This window comes from Phacochoerus africanus, chromosome 9, assembly GCF_016906955.1.
Source record: "Phacochoerus africanus isolate WHEZ1 chromosome 9, ROS_Pafr_v1, whole genome shotgun sequence".
Classification (NCBI taxonomy): domain Eukaryota; kingdom Metazoa; phylum Chordata; class Mammalia; order Artiodactyla; family Suidae; genus Phacochoerus; species Phacochoerus africanus.
Genome location: NC_062552.1, coordinates 80,036,768 through 80,053,180, shown reverse-complemented (window position 1 = coordinate 80,053,180; position 16,413 = coordinate 80,036,768). Strand labels below are relative to the sequence as shown.

At 38.3% G+C, this 16,413-nt stretch overlaps 3 protein-coding genes across 3 annotated transcripts; 2 read left to right on the top strand and 1 right to left on the bottom strand.

Annotated features, from left to right (window-relative positions):
* The first annotated feature begins 1,686 nt into the window (after window positions 1-1,686).
* On the top strand, window positions 1,687-2,730 carry LOC125135832 (olfactory receptor 11H4-like). Its single transcript, XM_047796283.1, has one exon. The coding sequence runs from the start codon at window positions 1,703-1,705 to the stop codon at window positions 2,687-2,689; it is 987 nt and encodes a 328-aa protein (XP_047652239.1). The 5' UTR covers window positions 1,687-1,702; the 3' UTR covers window positions 2,690-2,730.
* Window positions 2,731-6,968: 4,238 nt separating this feature from the next.
* Window positions 6,969-7,910, bottom strand: LOC125136436 (olfactory receptor 4K14-like). Its single transcript, XM_047797242.1, has one exon. The coding sequence runs from the start codon at window positions 7,905-7,907 to the stop codon at window positions 6,969-6,971; it is 939 nt and encodes a 312-aa protein (XP_047653198.1). The 5' UTR covers window positions 7,908-7,910.
* Window positions 7,911-14,089: 6,179 nt separating this feature from the next.
* On the top strand, window positions 14,090-15,144 carry LOC125135854 (olfactory receptor 11H12-like). Its single transcript, XM_047796315.1, has one exon. It carries the CDS (start codon window positions 14,171-14,173, stop codon window positions 15,116-15,118), a length of 948 nt encoding a protein of 315 aa, XP_047652271.1. The 5' UTR covers window positions 14,090-14,170; the 3' UTR covers window positions 15,119-15,144.
* The last annotated feature ends 1,269 nt before the right edge of the window (window positions 15,145-16,413 follow it).

The window sequence follows — 16,413 nt, the reverse complement described above, 5'->3', positions numbered from 1 at the left end:
AAACTAAAAGAATATTAGCTCTTTGTGCTTTGTTTTTATTTATACACATATATAATGTCTAATTAGTGAGTAGCCAAGACTTGGGAAATCAGAGTAATGCTTTCATCTGATAAGAGAGATTCCATAATAACATGGCCAACTGAATGAAGCAGACACAGAGGGAGAATCTGGCCAAACCAGAGTAACTACCAGCAGGGAGAAATTCAGTTCTTCTGAAGGAAGTATCCGACTTAATGTGATTAATATGAATGCCAGCATGCCCTTCAGGAAATGTGAAATACTCTTTCCCATGAGTAAGGAAACTAAATTAAACTATTCAGGTCTTTCTTTTCCCAAGGTTGTTTTATTTTTTCTTCATTCTATTGATCATTGGAAACCAGATCATTAAATGTTTTGGAAGATCATCAACTCAATCTAGATCAGATTACCAACCCCAATTTCTTCTTAAATACCAAGTCACTCTGTCTCACTGGTTCCTCCCTATCATTATATTTTCCCCTTGCAAAGGGCTTCATGGAGTCTTTTTCTTCTACTAATACGTTTGGAGACTTCTGAATTAAAGAATCAACTGCCTTAAAAGGGGGATCATAAGAAGATAGGATGGCAGAATTGCTCAGAGAAAACCTGTGTCAAAAAATAATGCATTACTTAGTAATTTAGTCTTGAGTGGAAAAAAAAAAAAAAGAGTATCAGGGTTGCATCCACCCACCCCAGGACCTTGGACATGTGATTCCACACAGCTTTTGCATCTGGAGTGTGGCCTCTGTTGATAATTAGTGCTCATGGCTGCACAGAACATCCAGCAATTCCTGGAAAGCCATTTGGGCATTGCCCTGCTGTTGTGCTTTTGTTTCCGAGCATCTTCTCAGTACTTTCATGTGTCCTCTCAGTACTCTCATGGGTCATACTGAAGACCTTTCCTTTTTCTCTGCAGACAAATTAGGCAAAGGAGGACTTCAGTAAGACCCAAGGGGACAGGTGCATATGTGTTTTTAAAGTAGCAGGGTCAGCTTCAGGATCTCACACAGGGTGACTAACTGTCCCTGTTTCCCTAGGGCTGAGGAGTTTTCTGAATCACAAAACTCCCAGTGCTAAAATTGGGATAGTCTCCTGCAAATGGGCACATCTTGTTACTCTAGTCTCATACCATATTGGTCCACTGTTTCCTCTTTTGCCAAGCCTTTGCTCTCATCTGCCTTCACCACCACCCCATGCAAGTAAAGAACCATTCCACTGGAACTTGAAGTGAACAGTGTAAGTTGCATGTACAATTTATGCAGACAAAAAGAAGTAAATTAGTAAACCAATAGGTAAAAAGATGGAGAAAGAGAAAGGAAAGGACCCAGAAGGGATGGGAAGATAGGGAGGGAGGGAAGGAAGGAAGGAAGGAAGGAAGGAAGGAAGGAAGGAAGGAAGCAAAGAAGGAAGGAAGAAGGAAGGAAGGAAGGAAGGAAGGAAGGAAGGAAGGAAGGAAGGAAGGAAGGAGAAATATATTATCTTACGTGGGGAGAACACCACGACATTTGGTAGAAGTGCAACTATTCCTTTCTTACTGGGACACAAGACTCAAGAGAGTACAAGGAAACTGGTGAGGTTAAATAAGTAGATAAAGATCAGATCATGAAGGTCCTAATATGTTATGTTGAGTTGCTTGGATTTGGCTTCTTTATTATGTTTCATTGCAGCACAGCTTATGGACTAAATGAACATCTCCGGGTCAGGATTCTATTCTGAATCAGTGCATGAATTCATCCTTCTGGGTTTTCCCTGCAGCAGGGAGATTCAAGTCATCCTGTTTATGTTCTTCTGCATCGTCTACCTCCTGACTCTCATGGGAAACGGAGCCATTATCTGTGCTGTGTGTTGGGACCAGCAGCTCCACACCCCCATGTACTTCCTTCTGGGGAATTTTGCATTCCTGGAGATCTGGTACGTCAACTCCACTGTTCCCAACACGCTGGTTAACTTCCTCTCAAAGACCAAGGCCATCTCTTTCACTGGGTGCTTCCTTCAGTTATATTTTTTCTTTTCCATGGGCTCCACTGAGTGCTTCTTTCTCTCAGCAATGTCATTTGATCGATACTTTGCCATCTGTCATCCTCTGCATTATGCCACAGTTATGACTGGACAATGTTGTTTCAACCTGGTGATTTCTTGTTGGGTGTGTGGCTTTCTCTGGTATCTGGTGCCTGTTATTCTTATCTCCCAACTGCCTTTCTGTGGCCCCAATGTAATTGACCACTTTGTGTGTGACCCAGGCCCATTGCTGACCCTTTCGTGTGCTCCTGCCCCCATGTCCAAGTTTACCAGCTATACCCTAAGCTCCCTCATCATCCTGCTCAGCTTCATTTTCATCCTCATCTCCTACACCCTGGTCCTACTTGCTGTGCTTCAGTTGCCCTTGGCATCCAGTCGACATAAGGCCTTTTCCACCTGTGGGTCCCATTTGGCTGTGGTGCTGCTATTCTATGGGACCATCGTGGTGATGCATGTGAGCCCTGGATCCAGCCACTCCACCTTGATGCCAAAGATTATGACCCTGTTCTATGCAATGGTGACTCCACTCTTCAACCCATTGATTTACAGTCTCAGGAATAAGGATATGAAAAATGCTCTCTGGAAAGTTCTGGAAAAGTCTAAACTTTCTTTGGTAGCAGGCCCAGGAGGAATATGGAATAATCCAGCTTAGTGGAATATGGGTAAAATGGCCATCCTTTTACTTTCACTCATTTGTATAATTATCCACTCAGTAAATAGTAACTGAATGCCTCCTCTGTGTTAAGGCACTGTGCTTGGCACTAGATTGTGAAGATAATTATGAAGATAAAGCAGATACAGTCTCTTCTCTCAGAAAACACTCTAATGATGTAGAGAAACAGATGAGAAAATAATTACCATAAAATGCAAAAAAACGTTCTAACCAATATATGTACAATATATGAAACACAAAGAAAAAAGAGCAGCTAATTTGCCCAGAGTTGTGGGCAGTAGGGATTAGTGTCAGGGAAAACTTCAGTCAACATCATATTAGACATATGCATTTTGTGATTGGGGAGGGGGAATTCTTACATTTCTGTTTAACTTTTCTAGCTAGAGTTCTTTTTCAGTCTTACTGTGATATTGTTAAAGGATATGGAACTTTAAATCAGAAGATCTAGTTAGGAACTCAATTCTTTCATTAATCAATATGAATTTGGCAGGTGGTTTAATTTCAACTAAAATTGGAGTGGTCATTCCCACCCCCAGAGAACCATTATGTGATGTGTGATGTTTTCATGAGATCATGGATACAAAAGTTCATGAAACACCTCTAGTACACAGAAAGCATGAAATAAATGTTAATTGAGCAGGAATGTTGATCAATTCTTTGTTCTCATGTTCTTCATCAGAATCAAAAGAAATCTCAGATGGCCCATAAAAGTCACCTCCTATAAATAACTTTTGATGAAGTCCTTTTACAACAGATCTCCTTCTCAACTTTCCTTGAGACATAGAGATTATGTTTCTTCCATGTATACCCCAAATACCATGTGTTTAGTTTGGGTTTGGGGTGTGTGTATGTCTGTGTGAGTGTCTGTCTGTCAGTGGGGTATTCTAGACAACTAATCTTTAAAACTAGGTCTTGCATACCCCTGAGGATACTCAAAGACTTTCCAAGAGGTACATACACAAGCATGAATAGTTCAATTTCCAGGTCCTAAATTTACATACATATATTTTCCTAAAGCGGTGACTAAGAACCCATCCATTGTTGAAGCTTCAAATGGTCTTATTTCACACATCCTTTTCACAATTGCTCCTCTCCCACTTCATATATAAAGCCTGCCTTTAACCTATCATGACATTAATATTTTACAGTCTTCAGATATATAAACTTCCAGTTGGGACACTGAATGAATAATTTGAAATACTGATCACTCTACTATGAAAGTGAGTGAATTTAACTGTGAGATAATAAATCTTTTTGTAACTAGTGGTTGACAATTATTTCTTTCTAACACAATTCAAGGAGGGTGTCTTGCTTTGGGTTGTCCCACAAGGAGAACCTGAGGCAAAGACTTGGGTGCAGGTAGTTTATTGGACAGGGAGCAAGAATGAGGAATGAGAAGTTACTATAATCAATGAGGATCTGATTCCACTAGAACTTCTGAGAATTGCCCATTTGAATGTATACATACATACATAAAATGTGTCATATATCAGAATAGTAACAAGTCTCTCTAAGCCACCCTCTTGTTGGAGGAATTTCTAGCCTGCCTACTCCGGGAAACAAAATTTTGGGAACAATTGACAGAGACAAAATTAGACTGGTTTGGCACAAAACACTCACACCTCTATTCTAACTTCTGTGGATCTGCACCTGGACAGGTTTGTTAACATCAGATTGGAAACAAAGACCCAGCCATCTTTGATTTAAGGGAGAATTTAAAAATATCCTTCTGACCTAAACCTGAACCACTGTCTTCAATGAGTACGACCTAGGTATTTTTTTAATGACACTTCTTTTCCGACATATCTGTTGTTCTTTGAGTAGATAATTCCCTTAGTCCAGAGTCTCCAGAGGAAGGGAAAGTAGTGAGATTTTAAAACCCAACTCTGAAGTCCTAATATCACATATTCAAACAGTATGGGTGGAGCCTTTTGTAGGTGCCAGGCGCTGACCTCTGTCATGTATTCAGAATCCGTCCTCACAGAGCTTACGTGGAAACAGGCAAAGAGTTTCTATGTAATGAGAAAAATGCTGTGACAGAGAAGCATAAATGCTGTGGGCTCACACAGAAGGGGTGAAGAGGCCACTTATTCTGGGTTTTCAGGGAAAGTAGCACAGGGTTAAAACTAAAAAGATGACCAGAAAGATGGTAGGGAGATAAAGTGTCAGTGGAAGCAAGTTCCTGACAAGAGATATGGAATGAGCAAAAACCTGGAGGTGAAAGAGCACAGGATGTTCAGGAGGCTGAAAGTCCTTTAGGATAATGGGAGCACACAGAATCATAGTGAGAAGGGCTAGCCTTTCCACGGGTTGGCAGTTTATATAGGAACATACAACAGACCAGAAAGCACCAGGGGTACTTCCCCATAGGAAGTTACACTTCTTGAACTTTCCTTCCCATGGTTTTGGGTCCACTATTTTATGCACATCTGTAAAAGCTGAATTTCTTTTCCACTTAATAATCCTTAAAATATTCCCTCTCACTCTCCCTCTCTCTCTCCTTGGCTACATCCACCACATGTAACAGTTCTTAGGCCAGTGACTGAACCCACACCACAGCAGTCACCCAGGCAACTGCAGTAACAATGCTGAATCCTTAACCCACTGGGCAAAGGGGAACTACCATTAATCCTTAAAATATTTTTTTTTCTTTTTCTTTTTAGGATGGCACCTCTGACATAAAACAGTTCTGGAGCTAGGTGTCAAATCAGAGCTGCAGCTTCCAGACTATGCCACAATAGCCACAACAGATCTGAGCTGCATCTGCTTGCAGCAAACACTGGATCCTAACCCACCAAGCTAGGCCAGGGATCAAACCTGCTTCCTCATGGATACTAGTTGAGTTCTTAACTTGCTGAGGCACGATAAGAACTCCTATAAATTTTTGAGTCCTACATAATGTGAACATATTTCAAGTTGTCTCATTATTTTGTTAAACTTTTGCTGATTTTGCTAAAGTTTGATTATGTTTCTTTTTTTATTTTTCAGCTGCTCCCTTGGCATATGGAAATTCCCAGGGCAGGAATCAAATCTGAGTGGGAGCTATGACCTAAAACTTTTATTTGGACCTAAACATACAGTTGGTTTGGCATATGTTAGCAGCAACTAAAAGTGAAAGTCTGCAGCTTTACAGCCCCAAATTAGTTAAATATTAGCCAGTTTTGATTAGTATTATGATTACAGTACTGCCAAATAGCGATGAGGAGAAATTTTCCCATTGGGAAGAAGCGCAAGCTGTGCATTTGGTTGTCCACTTTGTTTGGCTATCAGTAGAGGCATGGCCATCTATCGACTCATGAAGAACTACCAATCATTTGGTTGGATATCAGGGCCTAGAATGAACAGAATTGGAAGGGTATTGGCAAAGAATTCCTGGAGGGAAATTCTGGTAACAGAGGTCTCAGAATGGGCAAAGTTTATGCAAATATATATGTCCTCTATGAATGCTCACCAAAAGGCATCCACTACAGAGGAAACGTTAGTAATCAGGTAGACAAATGACGAGTTCTGTGCATGTTAACCTCTGTTTCTAGCCACTGCCAGTAATTACTAAATGGGCTTCTGTACAAAGTGACTGATTTGAGGAAAGGAGCCAGTGTCACAGAAACATTTTCCAAATGGAGTTAGGAGAAAATTCAAGAGAAGTTTATTAAGATGTTATCCATCAGGAAGTATGTATGACTCGGTTAAATGGTCAGCATCTCATTGAACATAGTTAAAGGCATAGAAAGACTGATTAGATTAGACAATCCCCTCACAAAGGATTATTAGTGTGTGGATTTTAGGTAAATATTACATGATATTTTACTGGTTTATTAATAAATGGAATTCTCATTGTGGCTCAGTGGGTTAAAGACCCAATGTTGCAATCATGAGGATGCAGGTTTGATCCCTGGCCATGCTCAGTGGTTTGAGGATACAAGAGTGCTTCAAGCTGTGGCATAGGTCACAGATGCAGCTTGGATCTGGCATTCCTGTGGCTGTGGCATAAGCTGCAGCTGTAGCTCCAATTTGAATCCTATTGAATCCAATTTGAGTCCCGGGCAACTCCCATATGCCACAGGTATAGCCATAAAAAGAAAAAATAAAGTAATTAAATTCTAAACTGTTGAAATTCCTTGAAATAATATTAGCCTTATTCCTATACCTGGAGGCAGTCATAACATGTAGCTATAAACTAAGTGTTTAGAATATTAGCCCCATTTTATATGGTAAATATATTGTCAATTTGAAGTGCCTACAGTGAGGTTTCTAGGCATTAAATATTTTCCTTGGCATGCAAGTAGTAGCTTCTGAATCTCTTCATAGCATTTTTTATCTCTTTATTTCTTAGGGTATAAATGGCTGGATTTAGAAGAGGTGTAATAACAGAGTAAAACACAGCAAGAAATTTGTCCACCCACGTGATGCTAAGTGGCCACACATAGATGAAGATGCAGGGCCCAAAGAAGAGCACCACCACTGTGATATGTGCAGTGCAGGTAGAGAATGCCCTAGATGCACTGGTTTTAGAGCCTTGTCGAACAGTAAAAAGAATGTATGTGTAGGATATCAGCAACAGTATGAAGCAGGTCATGGCCAGAACCCCACTGTCAGCATTCATTAACATTCCCAAGCTATGAGAATCCATGCAGGCAAGCTTGATGACCAGTGGTATATCACAGAAGAAGCTGTCCATTTCCCTGGGGCCACAAAAAGGCAATTGCATAATCACGGCCATTTGACTCATGGCATGCACAAAGCCAATGGTCCAGGAAATCACCACAAGCCCAAGGCACTTTTGCAAGTTCATAATGGTTGAATAGTGGAGTGGCTTGCAGATGGCCACATAGCGATCATACGCCATTACTACTAATAGCACCATCTCACCACCTCCAACAAAATGCACAAAGAGAATCTGACACATGCAACCTCCAAAGGAAATAGTCTTGTTCTCCCTGACCAAGTCTGTAATCATCTTAGGAGTGGTAACTGAAGAAAGCCACATATCAACAAAGGACAAGTTGGCCAACAAGAAGTACATGGGGGAATGCAGATGGGTGTCGATGATGATTAAGATCATGATGGCGATATTTCCAGATACAATAATCAGGTAAAGCATAAAAAATATCAGTAAGAGTAGGACCTGCATAGCCCACGACTGGCAAAGTCCCAGAAGCACAAATTCTGACACTACAGACAGATTTCCTGTATCCATTTTCTTCAGTGTTTCCTCTAAAATAACCTCAAGAGAAGGATAAATTGTTAGTTAGTAAGATGGGAAGTGGTAATTAATTTTTTGTATTCAGCTGAAATTCTATCTCATTGAAATTTAAACTTCATGAAATTTAGCATCGATATCTGAAAGTGAAAATTATATTTGAGAAGACAAATCTTGGCAAGATGCTTCTGGTATTATGCCTACATGAGAAGTCAACATGCCTAAAATTGCCTTTCCAAGATATGATTTTTATGGATGATTAAGAGGGTATTCTCATAAGGAGGAAGTGAGAAAGGTGAACAGCAATATGAAATACCAAGAAAAGATTGCCATGTCACCTAGAAACTAGCTCCATTCCAGTACTGCAGTAAAAGAATCTGGGTAGGGCACTACCAACAACAATTTTACTTAATAACTAAAATTTAAGTCATCTACTTAGGAAGATGATGGTGAACAGATATTGAAATCCAGAACAAATGACATGGCACAAAATTACAGTTTCTCTGAATTATGCATAATGATTCCTTAAAGCTTCATTTGAACCTCTTCTATAAGACATCATAAAATTAAAACTTTAGCTTATTATTCTAAAATATTTGTTGAAACAACCTTTAGGAGAGAAGCTACATAGAAGGCCATTTAATAAATACCATGGTACGATAATACAAATGCAAAATCAGACACATAATTTATCTTTGGTTAGGATCAAAATTAAATGGAATTAATTTAGTAAAATAAATCTACTAGAAAAAAAATGTCAGTGGAGATTTATGTGAGGAAGGAATTAACCAGAGTAGAAGGTAACTCAGACTCAGGTTCTGACTTGATGAATGCTGAATGGAAGCTCCTCATAACTCAAGTTTATCAATAGAAAATATTTACCTTCAATTACATCACTGGATGCTTTGAAATACCACCATAAAAGTTAAAAAATATGTCTTTTCTAAGACTAGAGAAAACAACAGACATGTAAGTAAGCAAAGTATGTATTTGACTGTTAGTACTGACTGAACATGAAGTGAAAACTTCAGAAATCACCAGTTACTCATTTCTAAATAGAATTATGATATTGCTTATAGTCATCCTTAAGTAAATTAAGAATTCCTCTCAAGCTGAATGGTAGAAAGATAATTACATATCTCTCTTCCTGTTTATTGACTTCCCTTGGATTTGTTGTACTTTGGGGTCTTGCATCTTCCTTTATGCTTTGAAATTGCAAGGATGGTGCCAAGGAAAGCAGGTGAACAATGAAAACCGTTACCTCCTCATGAGCACTAGCTTCCCCTCCCCTTATAAAGAAACACAGATCAAGCATAGAAAGAAAGAAGAATTTCTTAAAGAAATTTTGGGAATCACACATTAGCTATGAACAGGGGAACATGTAGTAACAGTCTCACAACTTACAAATAAACATATCCTCCACTAGAGATATTTTTAATTTCTAAGAAAATATTCTGATATTATACCCAGTAGACTTATGCCTCCGATAAACATGAACAGTTTGATATTTACCTTGAAACTCTGTCAAGATAAATCTTCCCAGAATTAGTTTTTAATACTTAGTTTTGTGGAGTTCCCACTGTGGCACAACAGGTTAAGGACCTTCTGCAGTGGCTCAGGTCACTGTGGAGGTGCAGCTTTGACATCTCACCCCAGAACTTCCATATACTGCGGGTGCAGGCAAAATAATATTAATAATAATAGTAATTAGTTTTGTATCTATTGGAATAAGGGACATAGAAAATAGCTAATAGCAAAAGCAGAATTTCAACTGTGTTGGAAAGAGGAATTTGTACATTGCTAGGGAACAATTTACCAATAAAAAAATCATAGCCTTTCATCAGTTTTGAAATTGTCGCTATATCATAACATTGATAGAATAAGAATTACTTTATTAATTTAATCCAACACGTGGGATCATAGTGGAATAACCATAGACTTTTAAATTAGTGAGATCAGGTCTGAACGCATTACTTGTTGACCCTGTGACCTTGAGCTAAATTTATTTTTATTTCCGTTTCCTCATCTGTAAAAACAGCACACTCAATCTAATAGATTTGCTGTCAAGTCAGAAAATATGCATAAAGCACTTAACAGTTTTCTAGTACTCAGTTAACTTTAGAGTTAACTTCCTCTCTATTCATTAAAATGCAGTTTAAAGCACTAAAGACTTCAAAGCTTACTGGTTACAATCTTAGAAAATAGCCAACTACCTTCTGAGGTAAAAGACACAGAATCACCTTTCTTTAAAATACCTACTCCTTACATTCTCTCCAAATTAATAAGCTGTCAAACTTGCTTCTTGCTTTCCATGAGCTTAACAACTTTTTCACCTTTCACTTCTACTTTTATTCACAAGGGGATTAATATTTTGAGAAGACTGACAGGAGGCAATAACACATTCTTTTAAAGTACCTTTGGAACTCCGTAACTCAGGGTACATTTTCACAAAAGGAGGTAGAGATAACTTTGGGATTAGTAAACTTGAAAACTTAAGGAAAAGAAACAAGTAGAGTCACTCTTCTTGGAATATTAAAATATAGCAATGCATTTTTCTTCCTGTTCTAGATGCAATGTCCTTCCATTAATTTTTTAATATAGAATCCTAAAACTGTGGGATTATCAACATTTATAATTTACAAGTATAAACTCAGAGAATTTAATAGATTGCCTGAGATAGACACCAGATGAATCATGCAGAGAGATGTCCAAGTTCCTTCCACTACCTAAAGCTGCCTTCCTCAGCTTGCTCAGGTTAATGAGATTTAATCCTATTAATCTTATAATAACTGAGTTTTATATCACTGCCCACTGGATATACAATTTTTTACTTCTATGTCTATGCTAAAAGTTATCTTAGTATTCATAACTCTCTCTGATAATAACATTCTTTATCTTCTTAAATGGGAAGAACCATTAAGCCATAATAGTTTCTAATAATCAAGTACTTGTCAAAGAACCATGACCTCCCAAAGCAGACTTAGAGCATCACTGAGGCACAGCATTATGTGTGGTATGTACACTGTTGTTAGAGACCACAGAAATTCTAGTAGGAATAGCATAGGATCAGAAAAACCCATGATTTATCTCTTTAAAGGTCAGAAGCTGAACAAGCCGTACTCAACTCCAAACAGAGTGGGCATGCATAAAACACATACATAGAAATATTTTAAAATTATTTAGAGAGTCACCGAGAATATGAGATAACTCACTATACACAAATTTGTCTAAGACCAGATTACTTTTCTACCCTTATCTTCTGATATATGCTTGAGATAATATCCATTGTTAGGTGGAGGTAGTGGGAGAACTTTCCCTCAGCCTGATATTTATTCATCACTGGAAGGAATCCCTTGGGTGAAGTTTTCCTGGTCTTGGTTTTGGCCAGAACAAGAAGCATGAAAATAACTCACCCTGGACATCTCTTGGGAACCTCTATGTTAAGAGTGATAACTTTTGCATATTCTGGGAATCAGAACAGGGAGACAAGAAAAACACACATAAAGCAGCTAAGCACATACTTGTGAGTCTGTGGTTCACCGAACAGTGTTCCAAGGCATAGATTCCTGATCTCCTCAAAGCATGTTACGCTATATGATATGAGCATGCATTCCCACCTGGGTGTTTTACTCATAATATGTAGACTCCAAACACATAAAAATGAAAGGGGCACTATTTAATGACATCAGCTGGGCCATCACATGTTCATCTGAAGTGTTTCAGTCAGTCAACTCAAATACTGAGACTTCTTGCTCTTTTCTCTCAAATCTAAAGAATTCTACCATGCTGCCTTTATAAATCTCATTTCTAAATTCTCCAAGTTTTTATCATCAAGGTCCTACACTATCTATACCTCAACATTTGCCTCAATGACCTCTCTGCACAGCACTTCTGTATCCTATAATCTATGCGACTATATTTGAAATTTAGTCACCTATACATCCAATATGCTCAGTATATTTGAAATGCTCCTAAACTTCATATCAGAACTTTTGGTGATAAGTTGTCTCCTAATGCTCCTTGAACTGTGTCTTCTGGAAACTTCTTGGAATCCGTATTTCAGTTGGGCAAGAGAAAAGTTGCCCCAGAAAAGTTGTTACTGCTCTTTACTGATTCCTCAGGGAATGTGCAATAGTTTAACTTTTTAAAAAACCATTGGCTTGGAAGAGGACATTCCTAATGCTACAGAGGCCAAGTCCCAGGAGAACCTGTGATAACAAAACTGCAATCTTAATTTTTGTGTTGCAATAATGTCTTTATCCAGCTGGAGATGGAAGGAGAAGATTTATTAAACAGATCCTTAGAGATTTGGTTAATATCAAAACCATGAAAGTTCTATTTTTCTAGCACAGCAGAGACACCTCTATGCTAATCTCCTTTCATTTCATAATTGCTTTATGTTGATTTATAAATGCCCCTGATCTTGAGCAGTTTTAAAAGGATTCATATAACTAAAAGAAGCACAAACAAGCTTCCACTAAATCATTATTAAAAACCTCTCAAATCTCTAGTGTGGAGAATAGATGGGAAAAAATTCCTTTTTAAAATTTTGTGTTTGTGCCAAAATATGAGCTCTCAAAACTTTTAGGACTCATATCCTTGCATATTACTACACACAAAATTTTTCAGATAACTCAGGTCCCTGACATTTTTCTATAAGAATGTAGGATGAAGGAAGTTTACTTACGGCAAAAGAAAGCATTTGACTTCTCTCAGCTTGGAAATTTTTTTTTTTGTCTTTTGTCTTTTTTGTTTTTGTTGTTGTTGTTGCTATTTCTTGGGCCACTCCCGCGGCATATGGAGGTTCCCAGGCTAGGGGTCCAATCGGAGCTGTAGCCTCCGGCCTACGCCAGAGCCACAGCAACGCGGGATCCGAGCTGCGTCTGCAACCTACACCACAGCTCACGGCAACGCCAGATCGTTAACCCACTGAGCAAGGCCAGGGACCGAACCCGCAACCTCATGGTTCCTAGTCAGATTCGTTAACCACTGCACCACGACGGGAACTCCGGAAAAATTTTTTACTTTAAAGTAGCATATAAAGAAAATCAATACCAAAATTTTGTGGGAAAAAAATACTTCAAAAAATAAAATCCTATACCTAGGTTTTTTGGTTTTTTTGTTTGGTTGGTTGTTTTTTGTTTTTTGTTTGTTTGTTATTTTGTTTTTTTGCAAACTTCTGTTTAAATAAAAGATTTAGTGAAAACATAAAGCTATTCTTTTCTACAAGAAACACTACAACATTACAATATTTAAAGTCAATGTTGGTAAGTAAAATTATGGTATTACAGTTTTATGATGCTTAATCTAACAGCAACAAGAAATGCAGATATTGGCTTTGAAATGATTACTACCAATTTACAAAATGACATATGTCCATTTTTTTCATATTTGAATGATAAGTAGTATATTTAACTGAAATGTAAGTCATAAAACTCTCTACCAAGTCTATTTCACCATAGAATGGGATTAGGATTAGAAAATAGTATACATTAAGTGTTAATTCTGTGTTATATGCTATTCAGAAACTATCACAGATCATCTCAGTCCCCCCAAAATAACAAGCTTACAAAATGTAGGAGAGACTTGTGTTTGCCAGTGGGGAGGGGGAGGTAGTGGGTTGCATTGGGAGTCTAGCATTTGTAAATGAAAACTGCTGCATTTGGAGTGGATGGGCAATGAGATCCTGCTGTATAGAAACATGATGGAGGATAGAGAAAAAGAATATATATATATAGGATATATATAGATATATATATAGATAGATAGATATATAGATATATAGATATTCAGAATATATATATATTTCTAAAAGAAACACTACAAATATATATATATTCTATATATATATTTCTACAAAAAAACATGATGGAGGATAGAGAAAAAGAATATATATATATATATATAGAATAACTGGGTCACTGTGCTACATAGCAGAAATTGATAGAACATTGTAAATCCATCATAATAAAAAATTTCAAAAAATTAAAGTGCCAAAAAAAGGAAATAAAATAAATTTCTCTAGTTGTGTCATTGTAAGGGAGAGATACAGAAGCAGGCAAAAGTTTCTTTCTGTGCAGCCACCTGCCTACTATGCCCAGAACACAGAGTATATAGCCAAGAGCAAGTAGACTACATTCTCTTCCTAAACGAGGATGCTCTTGAAAAATGAGTCTTCTCGTCATTCTTAACAGCAACACATTTGAAACTAGTCCTAACTGATAAATACGTGTCCCTTGACCTTGCAGGTGATTGACCCCATGAACATCTCTGAGCCAGATTCCAGCTTTGCTTTTATAAGAGAATTTATACTCCTAGGTTTTTCTTGTGAGTGGAAGATTCAGATCCTCCTCTTCTCACTTTTCCTTACCACATATGCTCTGACCATAACAGGCAATGGGGCCATTGTTTGTGTGTTATGCTGTGACCGGCGACTCCACATCCTCATGTATATGTTCCTGGGGAATTTCTCCTTTCTAGAAATCTGGTATGTCTCGTCTACAACACCCAAGATGTTAATCAACTTCCTCTCAGACAAAAAGACCATCTCCTTTGTTGGATGCTTCCTCCAATTTTATTTCTTTTTCTCTTTGGGAACAACTGAATGCTTACTTTTGGCTGTCATGGCCTTTGATCGGTACCTCGCTATCTGTCATCCCTTGCACTACCCTAATCTCATGACTGGGCATCTCTGTACCAAACTGGTCATGACCTGCTGGGCTTGTGGGTTTCTGTGGTTCCTGATCCCCATTGTTCTCATCTCTCAGATGTCCTTCTGTGGATCAAACATCATTGACCATGTTGTGTGTGACCCAGGACCACTATTTGCACTGGCGTGTGTCTCTGCCCCAGCAACTCAACTGCTTTGTTACACTCTAAGCTCATTAGTTATCTTTGGTAACGTTCTCTTCATCCTTGGGTCCTATACCCTTGTCCTAACAGCTGTGTTACGGATGCCTTCAGCCACTGGGAGACATAAGGCCTTCTCCACTTGTGGGTCTCATTTGGCTGTGGTATCACTGTTCTATGGATCTCTGATGGTCATGTATGTGAGCCCAGGACTCGGACATTCTGCTGCAATGCAGAAAGTTGCAACTTTGTTCTATGCTATGGTGACCCCACTCTTCAATCCCTTCATCTATAGTTTCCGGAATAAGGAGATAAAGGCGGCCCTGAGGAAAGTTCTGGGGAGCTTCAGTATATTCTAAGACATATTAGATGACCCCTCTATGATCAGGTCAGTAGAGTCTGATGAAAACCAACCTAAATTATATCATTATCCAAATCTTCAAATATGGGTCTAGTGATATTAATTTATATCAGCCTATGAAATTAAGAATCTATGGTGCCACTTATAAAGTGCTGAAATTATATAGATAAATGGAAGTGTGGGGTTCCTCTTTGGCACTTAGACTGCATATTAAATAAGAAATGTACCCATTTGGATGTTGTTCAAATAGTTCACTTATCAGTGATTAAAAACTATTTGGTGTTCCCACTGTGGCTCAGTGGGTTATGAACTCGACTAGTATCTATGAGGATGCAGGTTTGATCTCTGGCTTTGCTCAATGGGTTAAGGATCTGGTGTTGCCATGAACTGTGGTGTAGGTTGTAGACACAGCTTGGATCCTACATTGCTGTGGCTGTGGTGCAGGCTGCCAGCTGCAGCTCCAATTCGATACCTAGACTGGGAACTTCCACATGCCACAGCCTTAAAAAGCAAAAATATATTAAAAAATAAAAGATAAAAGGTTTTTAATTTTAAAAAAAACTCCTTTTACATGATAATTTACATTAATAGTTCTGGCATTGATAAAATTGTATCATTTTGCTTCTTTAGTTGGCAGGTTATAAATAAAGGAAGGAAATATATTCTTTTCTGATTGTGGTTCTTGTATTTGACTTTATTATTTTTGTGACATGATCATTACTAGTAAATAAATTCTAAAAACAATCATCCATTGGAGTTCCCATTGTGGCACAGTGGAAACTCATTCGACTAGTATCCATGAGGATGCCAGTTCGATCCCTGGCCTTGCTCAGTGGGTTAAGGATCCTGTGTTGCTCTGAGCTGTGATAAAGGTCACAGATATGGCTTGGATCCCCCGTTGCTGTGGCTATGGTGTAGGCTGGCAACTACAGTTCCAATTCGACCCCTAGCCTGGGAAATTCTATGTGCTGCAGGTGCAGCCCCCCACCAAAAAAAAACCAAAGCAAAAAAAAATCATTCATTATCATACTATGTAAAGTATGATAAGCCAGACAATGAAAGACAACCATATGATATCTCATATATGTAACCACTAAAAAAAAAAAAAAATGATACAAATGAACTTATTTATAAAATAGAAACAGACTCATAGACTTAGAAAACAAACTTACCATGACCAAAGGGGAAAGAAAGGGGGAAGGATGGATTGGGGTTTGGGATTGGCATTTCACACAACTGTATATGGTATGGATTGTCAGTGGGGACCTGCTGTATAGCACAGTGAATTCTACT

Coding starts and splice junctions, on each gene's coding strand:
- LOC125136436 (XM_047797242.1), bottom strand. CDS start 7,907: ATGGATACAGGAAATCTGTCTGTAGTGTCAGAATTTGTGCTTCTGGGA.
- LOC125135832 (XM_047796283.1), top strand. CDS start 1,703: ATGAACATCTCCGGGTCAGGATTCTATTCTGAATCAGTGCATGAATTC.
- LOC125135854 (XM_047796315.1), top strand. CDS start 14,171: ATGAACATCTCTGAGCCAGATTCCAGCTTTGCTTTTATAAGAGAATTT.